Source organism: Patella vulgata, chromosome 4, assembly GCF_932274485.2.
Source record: "Patella vulgata chromosome 4, xgPatVulg1.2, whole genome shotgun sequence".
Lineage (NCBI taxonomy): Eukaryota > Metazoa > Mollusca > Gastropoda > Patellidae > Patella > Patella vulgata.
In genome coordinates, this window is record NC_065882.2 from 83,266,425 (window position 1) to 83,283,558 (window position 17,134).

The window sequence follows — 17,134 nt, forward strand, 5'->3', positions numbered from 1 at the left end:
GAGTAATCAAACTCACAAAATCACAAATATAAAACTCAGATCTCCGGCTGATGACTTGTCAGCAGAGTACATGATGTAAGTTTACTGGTTGATCCTGACAAACCCTTCCTCTGGGTCCGTGTGTGAACATTACACATGAACAACAAGTTACCATAGAGACAGGCCAATATTCGTTGTAATCAAAGGGGAGATAATTTGGGTGGGGATTTCGACTATCACTACTCCAGTAAATCAAACGTATTGTAAGTTTAGATCAATAGGCCTACTAAAACAAACCATATCCAAGAAACAACTAACAATTATCTTACGCCCCTTTCAAATCTACAAATAAAGACAGTCCTTAATATTTCAAGTTTTTATGAAAGATAATGCCCCTTCTAAATTTACCAATATTGACAGTATATAATCTATAATATTTGGAATTTTTGATAAGAAATAATGTTCCTTCCAAATTTACCAATAATGAAAGTACCAAATTAATAAACGTTGATATGATGTAATTACATCATTTCCTATAATCCCATCCATGTGACTAATTGGCACAAATTCCACGATTAATTTCAAGTGTATTATACTAAGTTTTCATGAATTCAAATCCTTTTGAGGTAAGCGCTGTAATGTTTCCCATCACCAGGATTAGCTTTCAAGATTTTAATATCGTTTACAAGTAATTATGAACACAAATTTAGCACTAATTATATATTACACTCAGTCAGACAATCTTAAAGCACTTTTGGTCACAGTCGTTGTAAATCACAAAGTATGGTCAGTGAGTCGATATTCTATTCAAATTTAATTCCCTGAGCTAGAGGAAGTTCTTTACTATAGTTGATCGTACTGAAATAAAAAGAGGAAAAAATAAATTTATGTAGGATTTAGATAAAGAGCCCACAGTTCTTGCTATAATAGTTAAAAAATAGAATTGTAACGGGGTTTGAAGGTCACCGGAAAAGCATCAATTTTTTTCTAAATAATGCAAGTAATTATGTCAACATACCCTTTCCATAAGTATAACATTATACTAATTTCAACATTAGTAATTTCCGTGGGTAGTCGGAACTTTCCGTCAATAAGCAATCCGTGACCTCATTTTAGTCCTTCTGCACATAGAAATATAGACTAGAATATGAGCAGAAGGACTAAAATGACGTCACATTTACGGAAAGTTACGACTACCCACGGAGAATGGCGGAAATTAATTATGTTGAAATTTACCTGTTGCAGGTAATATTGACATTCGGGTTCGTGTTATACTTATGGAAAGGATGTGTTGACATAATTACTTGCATTATTTAAAAAATTTATGAACCTTTTCCGGTGACCTTTAAAATCTCACTGTTCTGATTCGGCTGGGCTAATGAAGACGGACACACGCCATACAGTGTATTATATCGAATTACAATTGTCAAGGGATCTTTTACATGCATGCCAATGTATACACGGAACCTATGTGTTTTGTCCCATCTGAACAACTAGACAGATGTCCTTGTCAGGCCCTCTGTCCTGCACCACTGACAAGGAGGAACCAAGCAGGAAAATCTGATGAACTGTATCAGTGAACGCACAGATCCACAGATCGAACACGGGACCTCCAGGTAAGTGAGCCAACGTCCTACCCACTGAGTCACTGTGGCTCCTATCTGTTAAAGAATATATATTTACCAAGTTGATCGTCGCATGTATTGTTTCCAAGCATCACTACCGGATTCACGGCCACCACCCGTATGTTTCTCCCCACCGAACGCTCCACCAATCTCTGCACCAGACGTAGGTATATTCACATTTACAACACCACAATCAGAGCCTTTTGGTCTGGAATAAAAGTTTAAGTTATGTTTATTTCATACCAGGGATTTCATTTCGAACATAATTGCCCGTCTGACTGACTGGCAGTGAAATGACCGGTCGAGCAAATAATAATAATGAGGTTTTATATAGCGTCTTCTCCATGTTGACACATGCTCAAAACGCTTTTAGTAATGGCTCTACTGGTAAAATTGTCGAAACAGGAAAGTCTTTAATGCGGATTTAAATTGATTAAAAGTCTGTTAATTCTTGATCTTATGTGGAAGTTCGTTCCATAATCTAGGACCAGTTGAACTGAAAGACCTATACCCATATGACTTTAAATTATATCTTGGAATAACTAGTGACTGTTTATTTTGAGAGCAAGAGAGAGAAAAATGGGGTTTAACGTCCACTCAACACAAACTAGGTCATTTCGGGACTAACATATGGTTCAATTTCATTTCCGTAAATTTCAGAAAACCCAAGAAGTTGGACAGGCAACCCTACTCCTTGTCACATACAACCGGGGATTCAAAACCACGCCAGTTGACTCAATGACAGACTTTATGATACAGCACGCACATGCTAACCATTCAGCCATCCAACCCCCCATTTTGAGAGCGAAGTAATCTGATAGGGTTGTAGTCATATAAGAGTTTAGATAAGTATTGTGTTATCGTGACATTTATACAATGTCATAAAATTAGAATTTCCATGAATTTAAAACACAATAAATCACTTACATTCTTGTTTTTATGTATATAAAAATTGGAATAAGGCTAAATACTCATTAGAAAAAATATCTTGCTCATTAGAGTAGCTAAACGTAACGGAAATGATATGAAACTTTGTGTAACGTCCTACTGTTCTACTCCGACTGGGCTAATGAAGACAGGTATACACCATACAGTGTGCTATGAGGGAAATATTGCCCGAGCAGCGGCACTATGGCCTACCTTACATCGAATTCCAACTGCCAAGAGATCTTTTAAGTGCATGCCAATATATACATCTGAACGACTAGACAGCTGTCCTTGTCAGGCCCGTCGTCCTGCACCACTGATACGGGGGAAACCACATCGGAAAATCCCAATGAACTTTATCCGCCAACATCATGATCGAACCCGCAACCTGCAGGCTAGCGAGCCACAAAGCTAGGGAGAGAGAGAGGGATAAATGGAATTTAAAGTTCACTCGACACAAACTAGGTCATTTCGGGACTAACATATGGTTTTAATCTTATTTTAATAATTCGCTTGTGCGTAGGGGTCTTTAGCAGTGGGAGGAAACCGGAGGACCAGGAGAAAACCCACGAGGTTGGACAGGCGACCCTACTCATTGTCACGTACAACCGTGGATTCGAAACCACGCCAGTTGACTCAATGACAGGCCTTATGATACAGCGCACACGTGCTAACCATTCGGCCATCCAGCCCTCCCCCACAAAGTTAGGAAAAGCACCCTTAAATCTGATATATTAATAACAACAAGGCTTTGTCACAAACTGGTAATAACAAGGATGTCCGCCATCTTTAAAATGGCTGAAAATGAAATTCAAACAAACTGCTTCCCTCCCACTTATGCCGTGTCAAAAAGGCTAAAAAGGTAAACAATAAACCCATAATTTACAACATGGTAAAACTCACCCAATCCATCTAAATATAGTATTTAAATCTTTGGTAAATAAACTACTGGATAATCCTTGCTTCACTTCATTATTCCACTGGATACCCTCATCTACATTCTGTATATAAATAAAGGTTTATTCTTAAAATTAAATACATCTTACTTTGAAATTGGAGGGAGAGAGAGATATAGAGAGAGATAGAGAGAGAGAAATGTGGTTTAACGTCCACTCCACTCGACACAAACTAGGTATTTCAGGACTAACATATGGTTCAATTTTATTTCAATTCAATAATTCACTTGCGCGTAGGGGTCTACAGCAGTGGGACGAAACTGGAGGACCCGAAAAAACCCACGAGGTTGGACAGGCAACCCTACTCCTTATCACGTACAACCGGGGAATCGAAACCAAGCCAGTTGATACGACAGACCTTATGATACAACGCTCACACACTAACCATTCGGCCACCCAACCCCCCTTACTTTGAAATTGGAAAAAAAATAAACAGATTTTTCATTCTGAATATCTTATCTATATTCCATCCAGTGCGAATATTCTTAAAAGTGTGAATCCATTTGGATTCATTTACTTTCCCAGTTGGATCATTTTTGTTGCTACTAGGATCAGTCTAGAAAAAATTAGAACAAATATCTGGATGAGTTTCACATTATGTTAGCTGTGGCTATCCCACAACAATTTCTATCGTTAAAAAATTAGTAAACCTGCTTCAATAACCTATCCTAGTTATCCAAATAATTCCAGGATTTATTTATTCTAAATGACGTTGTCAAAGGGTTGGGAATGTAGAACCTATGCAAATACTCATTTTTATAGGGCAATTCTTTCGTCGACATTCTTTTCACACATTACGGAAGCAGTTACTCCGGTGAAACAGAATTACACCTGAGACTTCCAACTGTAAGCCGGTTTCTATGGATACGAAACAACAGTATAATCACACTCAAGCCTTGAGAGTTAGCATAAAAACAAACTGTTAGCTAGCTTTCTGAGAGAAATCTGGGATGGTAACTCATCAGTCCCCATTATATAAATTTCTAATTTTAGATATTAACAATCAATCGGAGTTATCTTACCTTACATTTTAAAACGTAAACAATCAGAGTTAACTTACCTTACATTTTAAAACATAAACAATAGGAGCGAAGGATTCTTTATGTACAATAGGTGAATCATGAGGTAAACCTGTTACTATCGTTGGTTCTACATAAAAACCTGGTCTATCTACAACCTGTCAACATATCAAACAATAATACATTTATACATGGCTGTAGTCAACAACCTATAACACATATAAGGTTAAATTTTGCACAAGGGAGACATTCCTCACAACACCGGCCATGGTGACGAAATCTCGCTTTGATAAACGAGATGATGGTTTATTTTTAGCGCCACTGACACGCACCGCGTGCTAGGGTTAGGGTTGGGTTTGGTCCAAAAATTGGGGTTTGGTCCAAAAATTCTGACGTCATGTGCAATTCAAAGTGATTGACCCCGTGAGGAATGTCTCCCCAGCGACCAAGCTTTACACATACTTACTTATTTGGGCGACATTTCGAATAGTATTCTCTCGTCCAAAGGTTGGACAGGCGACTATACTCCTTGTCACGTACAACTGGGGAATCGAAACCACGCCAGTTGACTCAATGACAGACCTTATGATACAGCGCGCACTTGCTAACCATTCAGCCATCCAACCCCCCCCCCCATCCAAAATGAAATGGGGTTTAATGTCCTACTGTTCTGCTCCCAACTGGGATAGTGAAGACAGGATTTTACCAATATATTATAAATAAATGAATTCCTACCTTGCCCCCACATTCTATTTTACCACCCAGTTTTTGAGCCTCAGCCACAGCCGATTTAAATATATCAACACCTTGTTGGTTGTGCATCGGACCAATCAATGTTCCTTCTATAAATAGAACAATATAATAGACCAATCAATGTCCCTTCTATAAATAGAATATAACAGACCAATCAATGTCCCTTCTATAAATAGAATATAACAGACCAATCAATGTCCCTTCTATAAATAGAATATAACAGACCAATCAATGTCCCTTCTATAAATAGAACAATATAATAGACCAATCAATGTCCCTTCTATAAATAGAATAATATAGACCAATCAATGTCCCTTCTATAAATAGAACAATATAATAGACCAATCAATGCCCCTTCTATAAATAGAATAATATAGACCAATCAATGTCCCTTCTATAAATAGAACAATATAATAGACCAATCAATGTCCCTTCTATAAATAGAATAATATAGACCAATCAATGTCCCTTCTATAAATAGAATAAAATAAAAGACATTAAATGGAAAATGAAACAGGGTTTAACATCCAAGTCGTCTGCTCTGATTGGGCCAATGAAAAAGGGCATACGTCATGCAATATGCTATTGGTGAAATTTCGCACAGAGAGCTTCACTATGGATTACTTTTTTATCAAATATTGTGTATACAGGACCTTGATTTTTCGTCCCATCGATTGACTATATGTTGTCCCTTGTCAGGCCCTCTGTCCTGCGCTAGTGACAAGGGGGGAATCACGTGGGATAAACCTGACGAACTTTCTCGGAAAAGACTTGTAGACGAATGAAATACACAAAATAGAGAGAGAGAGAAATGGGTTTAACATCCACTTGACAAAACTAGGTCATTTTGGGACTAACATATGGTTCAATTTTATTTCAATAATGTGTTTGCACGATGGGGTCTTTAGAAGTGGGAGGAAACCAGAGAACCTGGAGAAAACCCATGAGGTTGGACAGGCGACCCTACTCCTTGTCACGTACAACTGAGGATTCGAAACCACGCCAGTTGACTCAATGACAGGCCGTATGATACAGCGTGCACGTGTTAACCATTTGGCCATCCACCCCCCCTGTTTAAAGAGACAGAATGAAAAGAAATGGGGTTTTAGAAGGTGTATAGGTTTCTATCAACTTACCTTCTAGTGGATCTCCCATACGTAACTGTGAATAGGCTTTCCTTAATTTTTCTACAATATCATCATGGACTTTCTCATGTAATATCTACAAACATAACTAAACATCTAAATAATTAATTAATGAATTCTTGAAAATTAGTAGCGCTACTCTTTACCATTGACGATGATGATGTCCATTGATACACACATGTTATAGTGCGCCCCTTATATATTACCATTTTATAGTGAGACCATGTTATAGTGAGATCATGTTATAGTGGGGCCCTTATATATTACCATGTTATAGTGAGACCCTTATATATTACCATAGTATAGTGAGAACCTTATATACTACCACGTTATAGTCACTCCCTATTACCATGTTACAGTGCAGCCATGATATATTACCATGATATAGTGAGACCCTTATATATTACCACATTATAGTGAGACCATGTTAAGTGAGACCATGTTAAGTGAGACCAAATTAAATTAAAAATAATAAGACATAAAAACAAGACATGATAGATAAAGTAAATAAGAAAGAATATTTGAAGAACAAACCAATCGTCTAGTTGTTGTACATCGTTGACCTGCCGTACCAGCGCAGGCAAAAACAGCTGACCTGACGACCATGTCTACATCAGCATCTTCATTTACTGTAAATATACAAACAATATCAACCATAAATAATAAATCTAATGATACGACATAAAAACTTTCATTTTTATATTTAATGTAATGTAAATTTCTACATGTAATGTAAATTTCTACATTTAATGTAAATTTCTACATTTAATGTAAATTTCTACATATAATGTAAATTTCTACCAAGTCATTTCGGGACTAACATACAGTTCAATTTTTTCCAATAATTCACTTGGGCGTAGGGGTCTTTAGCAGTGCGAGGAAACCTGCATACATTTAGAAAAACCACGAAGTTGGACAGCAATTTTACTCCTTGTCAGTTACAAGCGGGAAGTTGAAATCACACCACTTGAATCAACGACAGAATTAACACGCACACCTGAAACCATTCAGCCACCCAACCCCCTAAAAATCAAGGTCCCTTGTGCATATTAGTAGTGCCTGTAAAAGAGCCCTTGAAGGTCGAAATTTAAAGTAAGAGGAAGCTGTAGCGCCATTGTCCAGGGCAAAATTTCCTTCAGTCAGATTATTATACAAGAAATAAAGTATGCTGTTATAAATCCCCCTCGGCACCATTTAAGAGAGAGATACAGAGAGAGAGAGAGAGAGAGAGAGAGAGGTTTAATGTTGACACAAACTAGGTCATTTCGGGACTAACATATGGTTCAATTTTATTTCAATAATTTGCTTGCGCGTAGTGATCTTTAGCAGTGGGAGGAAACCGGAGGACCCTGAAAAAAACTCACAGGGTTGGACAGGCGACCCTACTCCTTGTCACGTACAACCGGGGAATCAAAACCACACCAGTTGACTCAATGACAGACCTTATGATACAGCATGCATGTGCTAACCATTCGGCCATCCGCTAATAGAGAAGGCCTTGTATAGAGAGATAAATATAAGTGAATCTTACCTACTATGGCGTTATTTCCTCCTAATTCTAATAAATATTTTCCTACAAATAAAAACAAAACCATTGTATATTCGAGATTGTTACATTAACTCATCTAAATAATTTATACACATTAAATAACTTTATGTAACATGGCTGGATGGACGTGAAAAATGTTACAAATCTGATCGGTATATGTTGGTGATAAAAACACACACGCAGAAGACCTCACGGCTCACAGACTAAAGGAATAGTACCTATAGAATGTCCTATGGTCAAAAGACCTCTCAGAATATTTCTATTAAATCAAGGAAAGAAAGAACTCTTGGCATTTTTCAGACAGACCAAAAAGAAATTTTGGGATTTGCACTCAAACCAAAAAAGAACTTGGGGAGATTTTGCCGTCAAACCTAAAAGAACTTTCTGGATTTTGCCCTCAAACCTAACAGAGTACATATCATTTAAGGTCAAAAACCAATCAGAAAATAAATAGTACCTACCATATCTTTCATTGACTAGTTTAGAAACAGCATGGCCAGCCTGTATGAATAGAAATTATAAACTTTATTTGTATATATCCCTATGAAACTTATATCAGATCTGCAGTTTGGAAAAGTAAAGTACTTGATTCAATGAAAGATAGCGAGACTGGGTGGTCACATGGTATAACATGTACGCTTTAGATCATAAAGTCTGTGGGGGGTTTGACGGCCGAATGGTTAGCGCGTGTGCGTTGTATCATAAGGTCTGTCATTGAGTCAACTGATGTGGTTTCTATTCCCCGGTTGTACGTGACAAGGAGTAGGGTCGTCTGTCCAACCTTGTGGGTTTTCTCCCACTGCTGAAGACCCCTATGCGCTAGCGAATCATGAAATAAAACTGAACCATATGTTAGTCTCGAAATGACCTGGTTTGTGTTGAGTGGACGTTAAGCCATTCGACCCCCCCACCACCACCCAACTCCCCGATATGGGTCACTTTCTTAACCATGTGGGTTTCCCATAGGGTCCTCTTGTTACCTTTAACTGCTAAAGACCCCACCGTGCAAGCAAATTATTAAAATAAATATGTTAGTCCCAAAATGACCTAAATTCAACAGGAGTTGAAGGAAGAAGACGAGAAATAATTTTACCTGACAACTTCCAGTAAAAGATAATAATTTCACTCGTTCATCTTTAGCCATGGCTGACCTACAATCAAAAAAAATAAATGTAAATATCCCCATGTTTGTTATTGGGAAAATAACAAGATTGTGACAGATATTATTTCGTTTCTTTTTTTATAGTTCAAAATTTTGTTTTACTAGTCTTAACTACACTAGGATCTGGAGGAGTTGTTATCATTGACGTGTTCAGGATGATGTGGGGGATTAGCCAATGAAACGGTCTGTTACGGTGTAGTGTAGGCCATCGAAAGTATAAAAAACGAAATATAGATCTATATTTTAATTAGATTGAGATTGTGAAAGGTTTTTGTTGTTTTTTAGTTAATAATAAGAGTGTTTTACAAATTGAGTTTGGAATGATGCTAAAATCACAAGATGTAAGGATCACAAATCCAAAACAAATGATAATATCACCTGCCTAGCTCATGTTAGAATAAAGAAACAGAAAGACCATCTCCTTTACTAATTACGCACTTAAACCGCAACACTTCAAACTGCCCTAAATAGGGCTCCTTAGACATGCCTCAAATCACTCTAACTTAAACCACCTGGTCATATGCACAGTTGCAGTGCATGCAAAATGATTCTATAACGCTTAAAACTATTCACATATCTTGAGCAGTTTGAGTTGGTCTAAGGAACAGCGGTTTTGGTAATGTAACAGTATTAAACATACATTATACAAGAGCTAAATCTGCCTATTTCAGGTCTTTCTTTAGGCCTGAAATGTTATCTAAATCATTAATTAGACATTAATTAACTTATCCAGACCATAATCAACTCTAGATGTCATCGTTAGCCTGGAATCCGACCTACTGCTCAACACTCATTGATGATTAAATCAAAAAATGGATAATCAAGACTATGTTTTTTTATCATACTGACTTTAATAATGATGATCGAGGCTAGGCCTAAAATTCAAATGCTAAATTCTCGGTTCAGAGTGGATATATTTGACTGAAAATTTCTTCAAGGAAATGAAATGAAATGGGGTTAAACGCCCTACTGTTCTGCTCCAAACTGGGCTAATGAAGATGGGCATACACCATACAGTGTGCTATAAGGTAAATTTTACCCGGACAGTGGCACTACGGCCTACTCTTATATCGAATTTTACCTGCCAAGGGATCTTTTACGTGCACGACAATGAGTACATGGGACCTCGGTTTTTCGTCCCATCCGAATGACTAGACAGCTGTCCTTGTCAGGCCCTCCGTCCTGAATCACTGACAAGGGGGAACCATGCCGGAAAATCTGGATGAACTTTCTTGGCCAATGCAGGGATCGAACACCCGACCTCCAGGCTAGCGAGCCAACATCTTACCCACCGTGACCCCCGTTCTTTAAGGAACAGGGGTAGTCAATATTAACATGTATCAATTAGTGATAAAGAGTTAAATCTGTACTAGAAATATATCTTACCCCACATCCACTCCTCCACATACCATAGCACAAACACTTCCTGGTAAATTATTCTTTTCTAATACAGACGCTAATATTCTGAAACACACATCGCATAAATCATTTATATTTCTGCTGTCAAAATGTGAGTTGGTCTATTTATAAGCTTGTGGAGTTGGGAAATACTGACGAGCAAAGCAAAGCCTAAGGTTCATTGACTGCAACCGATCAGTTGCGTTACTTCCAGTCACTTTGTCGATGTACGCCTTGCTTTAGACAGTGCCTATGTGGAGATTTAAATTCCGATTCCCATCCAACATGACTCCATCTACATTCATCCCCCAACCAACATGATGCCATCTTCCCCACTGAACATGCATCCCACCCAACATGACACAATCTATCCCAGCAAACATGATGCCATCTACCCCACTCAACATGATGCCATTTACCCCAGCCAACATGATTCCATCTTTCTCATGAACATGTCATCTACCCCACCCAACATGACGACATCTATCCCAACCAACATGACACCATCTTCCCCACTGAACATGACATCATCCTCCCCAACCACCGCCCAACATGACACCATCCTCCCCATGGACTACGATGATCAACAATACTAAACATAACATAAAACATGAGACCACCAGCATGAAATAAATCTATGAATTTCAGATCCATTTTCGTTGTTTTTTGACGTCTTTAAATTGGCCACGTTACTCAGTGAGTATGGCTCATTAACCATTAAATGAAATATTTATTATTAGATTTAGCCATCAAGTCAATTTATAAACTAAAGGAGTTATCCTACCTTGTAACAGCTACACTGGTCAATGGAGTAGATGGTGCTCCTTTCCTATCAAAAATAAAATCAAAAATTAAAACTTAGAATAATAAGGAGAAGAATTTAATGGACTTCATAAAAATATTGAAGAAAAATTTCAGGTTACCGATTTTTACGATTATAATATTACACATTTTCACTAAAATAAAAATAGATTTATCTTCTTAAACCTTTAGCAAATGATACTTGTTAATATTGATGACCAAGGTTCCCTTAAAAAAGCAGAGAAAACTGATGTTTTTTTAAACTGAATTTAAAGCTATTTTTTAAAATTGCCAGAAACTCCTGCTCTGTAGCCTGTCTCAACCCATCTGTTTCACAGAACTAGGATACATTCATCTAATAGTCAACAGATATTCACTTGAAATAGGGCAGTTCATGCAGTAGTATTGGGCAGTTTCATACAGTACAAGTGCTCAAGGTGTTAATGGTCTGGTGGTTGTGAATTTATGAGACCAAGTTTTTCTAGACCAATTTATTGCATAGATTCTATATCTGTGTGGTGATTAGGCGTTTGTGGGGGCATTTTCAAGATATGGGTGGGGGGGGAAGGGGTGCAATGTTCATGTTATATATTGATAAGTTTCTAGGACTGTTTTGATTTGTGGCGAGGTGGGTTGGGTGGTTGCAGGTGTGTGGAGGGGGAGTGGGGTAATATTGTAGACATTGGACCCCGCATATCTCGAAACGCCCCCTCAAACGCCTGATCACCACCCAGATTTGGAATCTACGCAAAAAACTGGTCTAGAAAAACTTGGGTCTCATAAATTCACAGCTCGGGTGGCGATTCTCCCCTCCCCCCTTCAACCACTGGACTATAATGGTCAGATACACTGGTCTGCTACACTGCTTGATGAGAAGTTGACATGGCTAAGAAAGGTAACTCACCATAACATAACATTACCACAGACAAGAGCGATGGCTGAATTCCATCCGTACGGAGCAACAGGAAAGTTAAAAGCTGTAATACATCCTACAACACCTAGTGGGTTCCATTGTTCCATTAACGCATGACCGGGTCCTAAAATATAGAGTTATCAATTCATGTAAATAGAGAGAGATAGGGTTTAATGTCCACTTGACACAAACTAACACATAGTTCAATTTCATTTCAATAATGCACTTAACATAGGGGTCTTTATTAGTCGGAGGAAAGCGGAGGAGCCCGAAAAAAACCATGAGGTTCGAACGGTGACCTTACTCCTTGTCACGTACAAGCGGGGAATCGAAACCACACCACTGGACTCAATGACAAATCATTAACCATTCGGCCACTCAAACCTCCAGATAAATTTAGAATACAGCACTCAGTATGGTCAGATTAATCATAGTGAAGTATAATTATTACAAAAACTAACGGCAACGAGTGGTCCGAGAGTATGATGATTTGATAAGAACTTACTTTCTGAAGGAAATATCGAACCAGCAAACATTCTGGACAATCCCACGGCATAGTCTGCTATATCTACATATTCTTGTACTTCTCCTATACCCTCTGGTAATATCTTACCCATCTCTAACGCAACCTAAACATAAACATAATATATCACTGTGGTTACTATTACCATGGTAATATCTATAATGCAACCTAAAAATAATATATTACTGTGGTTACTGTTACCATGGCAATATCTCTAACACAACCTTAACATAAAATATCACTGTGGTTACTGTTATCATGGTAATATCTCTAATGCAACCTAAACATAATATATCACACTTTGGTTACTGTTACCATGGCAATATCTCTAACACAACCTAAACATAATATATCACTGTGGTTACTGTTACCATGGTAATACCTCTAACATAACCTAAACATAATATACATCACTCTGGTTACTGGAATGGAAAAAGGTCATTTGAATGGGATGGACAAAACAGGTCCTGTGTACACATTGCTGTGCAGGGCTAGAAACCTCTTGGTTAATGGAATTTGATTCAAAGAGTCTCACACATCGATGCTCTAACAATTACAAAATATATTCTTCAAAGAGGAAAAATGAAAGAGTAATTCTCCAAATTATGTGTATTTACCAATTTTCCCAGTGGTTTAAGGTGATGACGCAAGGCTTCTCCCATCTGTCGAACTATTTCACCTCTTTTCGGGCCAGGAATCTGAACAAAACAAAAACAATACATCAATTGGTTAAATCAAATTGTTAAATTCATCGTTAATCCACAATAAAATCTACTCAAATTGGTTACTCAAAATGATCTCATGGCTTCGATTCAAGCAGATCAAAAAGCAAGAGAGAGAAATGGGGTTTAACATCCACTCGACACAAACCAGGTCATTTCGGGATTAACATATGGTTCAATTTTATTTCAATAATTCGCTTGCACGTAGGATTATTTAGCAGTGGGAGGAAACCAGAGGACCCAGAGAAAAACCACAAGGCTGGACAGGTCACCCTACTCCTTGTCACGTACAACCAGGGAATCGAAACCCCGCCAGTTGACTCAATGACAGACCGTATGATACAGCATGCGCGTGCTAACCATTCAGCCATCCACCCCCCCCCCCCACCCCATCTGCAGAGGAGGCTGAATGTTAACAAGTTTTAATTCATCATTTTTATCTTTGTAAATACTGAACAGAATTGAACCATTTTTGGGAAGGGTATTCCATTTAGAAATTCAACTTTCACAGTATTGTAGTTTACATGGTATTAAAAGGTCCTCAAATGTTGATTAGAGTCTTGTGTTAATTAGATACAGTTTTCAAATAATATATTTTTTATGGTGTAAAATATTTCAACTTACATCAACCCAAATATTCCAGGCTTCTTCTGCTGATTTGATGGCTTTTTCATAATCACTGACATTCCCCTGGAATAAAAAAACAACTTTTAAGTGATGTGATGTAGGTCAATATTTATCTTAGTGTTATAAATTCTGATCAATTCCATGTTATTTGAATACATTATTACATGTCTGTTCAATTATAACTGTACCCAAGTCTGAGACAAATCGGCTTGGGAAGGTCACTGAGAGAGAGAGAGAGAGAGAGAGAGAGAGAGAGAGAGAGGCGGGTTTTAATGTCCACTAGACACAAACTAGGTCATTTCGGGACTAACATATGACTTAATTTTATTTCAATAATTTGCTTGCACGTAGGGTTTTTTAGCTTTGGGGGAAAAAAAAAATGAGGACCCGGAGAAAACTCACAAGGTTGGACAGGGGACCTTACTCCTTGTGGGGAATCGAAATCCTGCCACTTGACGGACCTTATGATCCAACGTGCAGATATTAAGCCATTCGCTCCCAGTCCCATTTTGATTTTCAAGAGTGAGACATTAACATACGGTAATAGAAGGTAATATATTAATAGTATACTATATTTACCAACCTGTGTAACTTTAGCTATTGGTTGATTATTGGCTGGTGAATATGATGTAATTTCCTGTAAATAAAACATAATAATACATGAAACGGAGGGATTAATGTTTGACTTTATTAACCAATAAATACATGTCACAGGGTCGTTATGAAGAACATGCCAAAGGCAGGCAAGGTTCTTTATTAACCAATAAATACATGTCACAGGGTCGTTATGAAGAACACGCCAAAGACAGGCAAGCTTCTTTATTTCAGGTTACCGGTACTCAATATAATAAATATATGATCTTAAATTACCTGCAAAACAACAATTTCCACCAAATACAGATAAACAATATTAAGGAAAATAATATTATACTTAACATAGACATATGATAGCCGTTCATACTGTACTTTAATTTATACGAATGTAGATCGAACACAGATCGAACACGTCATACTTAAAGGAGCGAAATCGCTAACATTTGGGACCTAGAAATTCACAAAAGTGGGTCGCAACGCATATAATACTGTAATATGAATGTATATAAACTGATTTACATTTAATGGTTTCCGTTTTTACTCCAATTTAAAATCAGTTATGTTCGGCGAAATAAGTCAGCAAGCTCATCGAGTGCAAATTTCTAGCGTCTAGTTATTCTAGTCTACATAACTCCATTTGATTTGGTGCAATGTGTCTAGCCTCGTCCCTCGAGTCTCTCAATACAACTGGGGCTGAAGCGCATTATGGTACACGATTCGTGTACCAATGTTAAAAAAATTATTTTATCTTAAATATCGGATATCAGAAGCTCATCTTTTCCCGGTAAGTTTACATCATCAATGTTGATTTAAGTTGACCAATAATTCGTGTTTTCGATGTCGAAGATTTTGGAGGATTTTGAGTTACGGACTTAGGTCCTTTAAACTAATCAACAACTGTAAAGCTATCAATGATAAATATATCATCACATATTTTTTTAATTCTTTTAAATTGGGCTGACCCCTAAATATTAATGTTTGTTAAGTATATTACTTTCCGGATTGTAAAAGAAACATTTTCCAAAATTTGTGACCACCGCAACCTACGATAATGAAGACAGTATGAATTGCCATTCAGTGTGATATGAGGGAAATATTACTCAGACAGCATCACTATTAATGGTCGTCTCTACTTTTTTGATTTTCAACTGTCAGGGCATCTTTAAGGTGCATGTCACAGGATCTTGGTATATTGTCCCATCCAAATCACTAGACATTTTTCCTTTGCCAGGCCCTGTCCAGCACTGGTGACACAAGGGGAGACAAGTGAGTTATGTCAATTTATGATTAGAAATAAAATGAAATGGTGTTTAAAAGGTCCTACTGTTCTGCTCTGACTGGGCTAATGAAGACAGGCCTACGCCATACAGTGTGCTATAAGGAAAATTTTGACCAGGCAGCAGCACTATGGCCTACTCTTATATTGAATTCCAACCGCCAAGGGATCTTTTATGAGCATGTCAATGTATACATATAGGACCTCTGTTTTTCATCCCGTCCAAATGACTAGACAGCTATCCTTGTCAGGCCCCTGCATCCTGTGCCGCTGACAAGGGGAAAACCACGTCGGAAAATCAATTTATGATTAGAGACTGTACAATAATTATTACATAATTTAAACTATCAATAATTAATATAATCATTGTTTACATAATATTATTAAAACAATAACACTGCCACCACGTGTTGAAATAACATGTCAATAAAACATTTCAACCAATCACAGACCTTACAATAAGTCACACCTCCACAAGTCCTTGACCTCTTGCTGAAAGGAAAATGTGGTCAATTTTCCATTCATGACCTGGTAAAACTGATAACAATCGCTGACAATAACATTTCTTATCAATTTTACACAATTGACCTTTCACCTTCAAGTACATGACGCATGACAACGATTAACAAACATTTCAGCCTTTGGGACTTAGAAATGCCCGAGTTGTTCGATTAAAAATTGACAAATGCTAACCTCGCCATTTCCGAACCAAGTTCCGGTGTAAACTCCTGGATTAGTTGTCGACAGCCCCAGATCTTTTAAGAACGAGTATTTTGGATCATCAATGAGAAAGCCTGACATCGCGGAATAATTTCTTGTTTGTAAAATTGAAGAAATTCTAATACTACTGAAGCGAAGACAGTTTGCAACTCTTACAATGGTCGCCATTGGGAACGTTCCTAATTGCGGGTGTGATGCTCGATAAGATTGCCGCAAAGTTACGATGGCATTTCTATTCTAACATTTATTTAAAAGCTCTGCCTTGTTTTCACAACAGTGGTATGAATTTATTTCTTCCACGGGAATGTCTCAACCAACCGCAACAGCTTACATGATATGTACCTCTTTAACCCCCCTTGGGAAAAATGAACTTGTCCAAAATCTTTCCCCGATTACCATGACCCTTTAAAGTCACTGTGCGTCATAATCGTTCTGACAGAAGCAA

The 17,134-nt window shown here is 37.6% G+C and overlaps 1 protein-coding gene across 1 annotated transcript; it reads right to left on the bottom strand.

Moving 5' to 3' along the window:
- Nucleotides 1–7,026: 7,026 nt before the first annotated feature.
- Nucleotides 7,027–16,889, bottom strand: LOC126818125 (alpha-aminoadipic semialdehyde dehydrogenase). Its single transcript, XM_050545335.2, has 11 exons — nt 16,663–16,889; nt 14,683–14,736; nt 14,097–14,162; nt 13,368–13,448; nt 12,733–12,856; nt 12,219–12,351; nt 11,298–11,342; nt 10,502–10,579; nt 9,047–9,104; nt 8,411–8,454; nt 7,027–7,033 (listed from the first exon to the last, which is right to left on the bottom strand). The coding sequence occupies exons 1-11, from the start codon at nt 16,855–16,857 to the stop codon at nt 7,027–7,029; spliced, it is 885 nt and encodes a 294-aa protein (XP_050401292.1). The 5' UTR covers nt 16,858–16,889.
- Between the last annotated feature and the right edge of the window lie 245 nt (nt 16,890–17,134).

Coding starts and splice junctions, on each gene's coding strand:
- LOC126818125 (XM_050545335.2), bottom strand. CDS start 16,857: ATGGCGACCATTGTAAGAGTTGCAAACTGTCTTCGCTTCAGTAGTATT. Junction 13,449..14,096: donor CCTGGAATATTTGGGTTGAT/GTAAGTTGAAAT, acceptor TGTTTTGTTCAG/ATTCCTGGCCCGAAAAGAGG. Junction 12,857..13,367: donor TTAAACCACTGGGAAAATTG/GTAAATACACAT, acceptor GTTTATGTTTAG/GTTGCGTTAGAGATGGGTAA.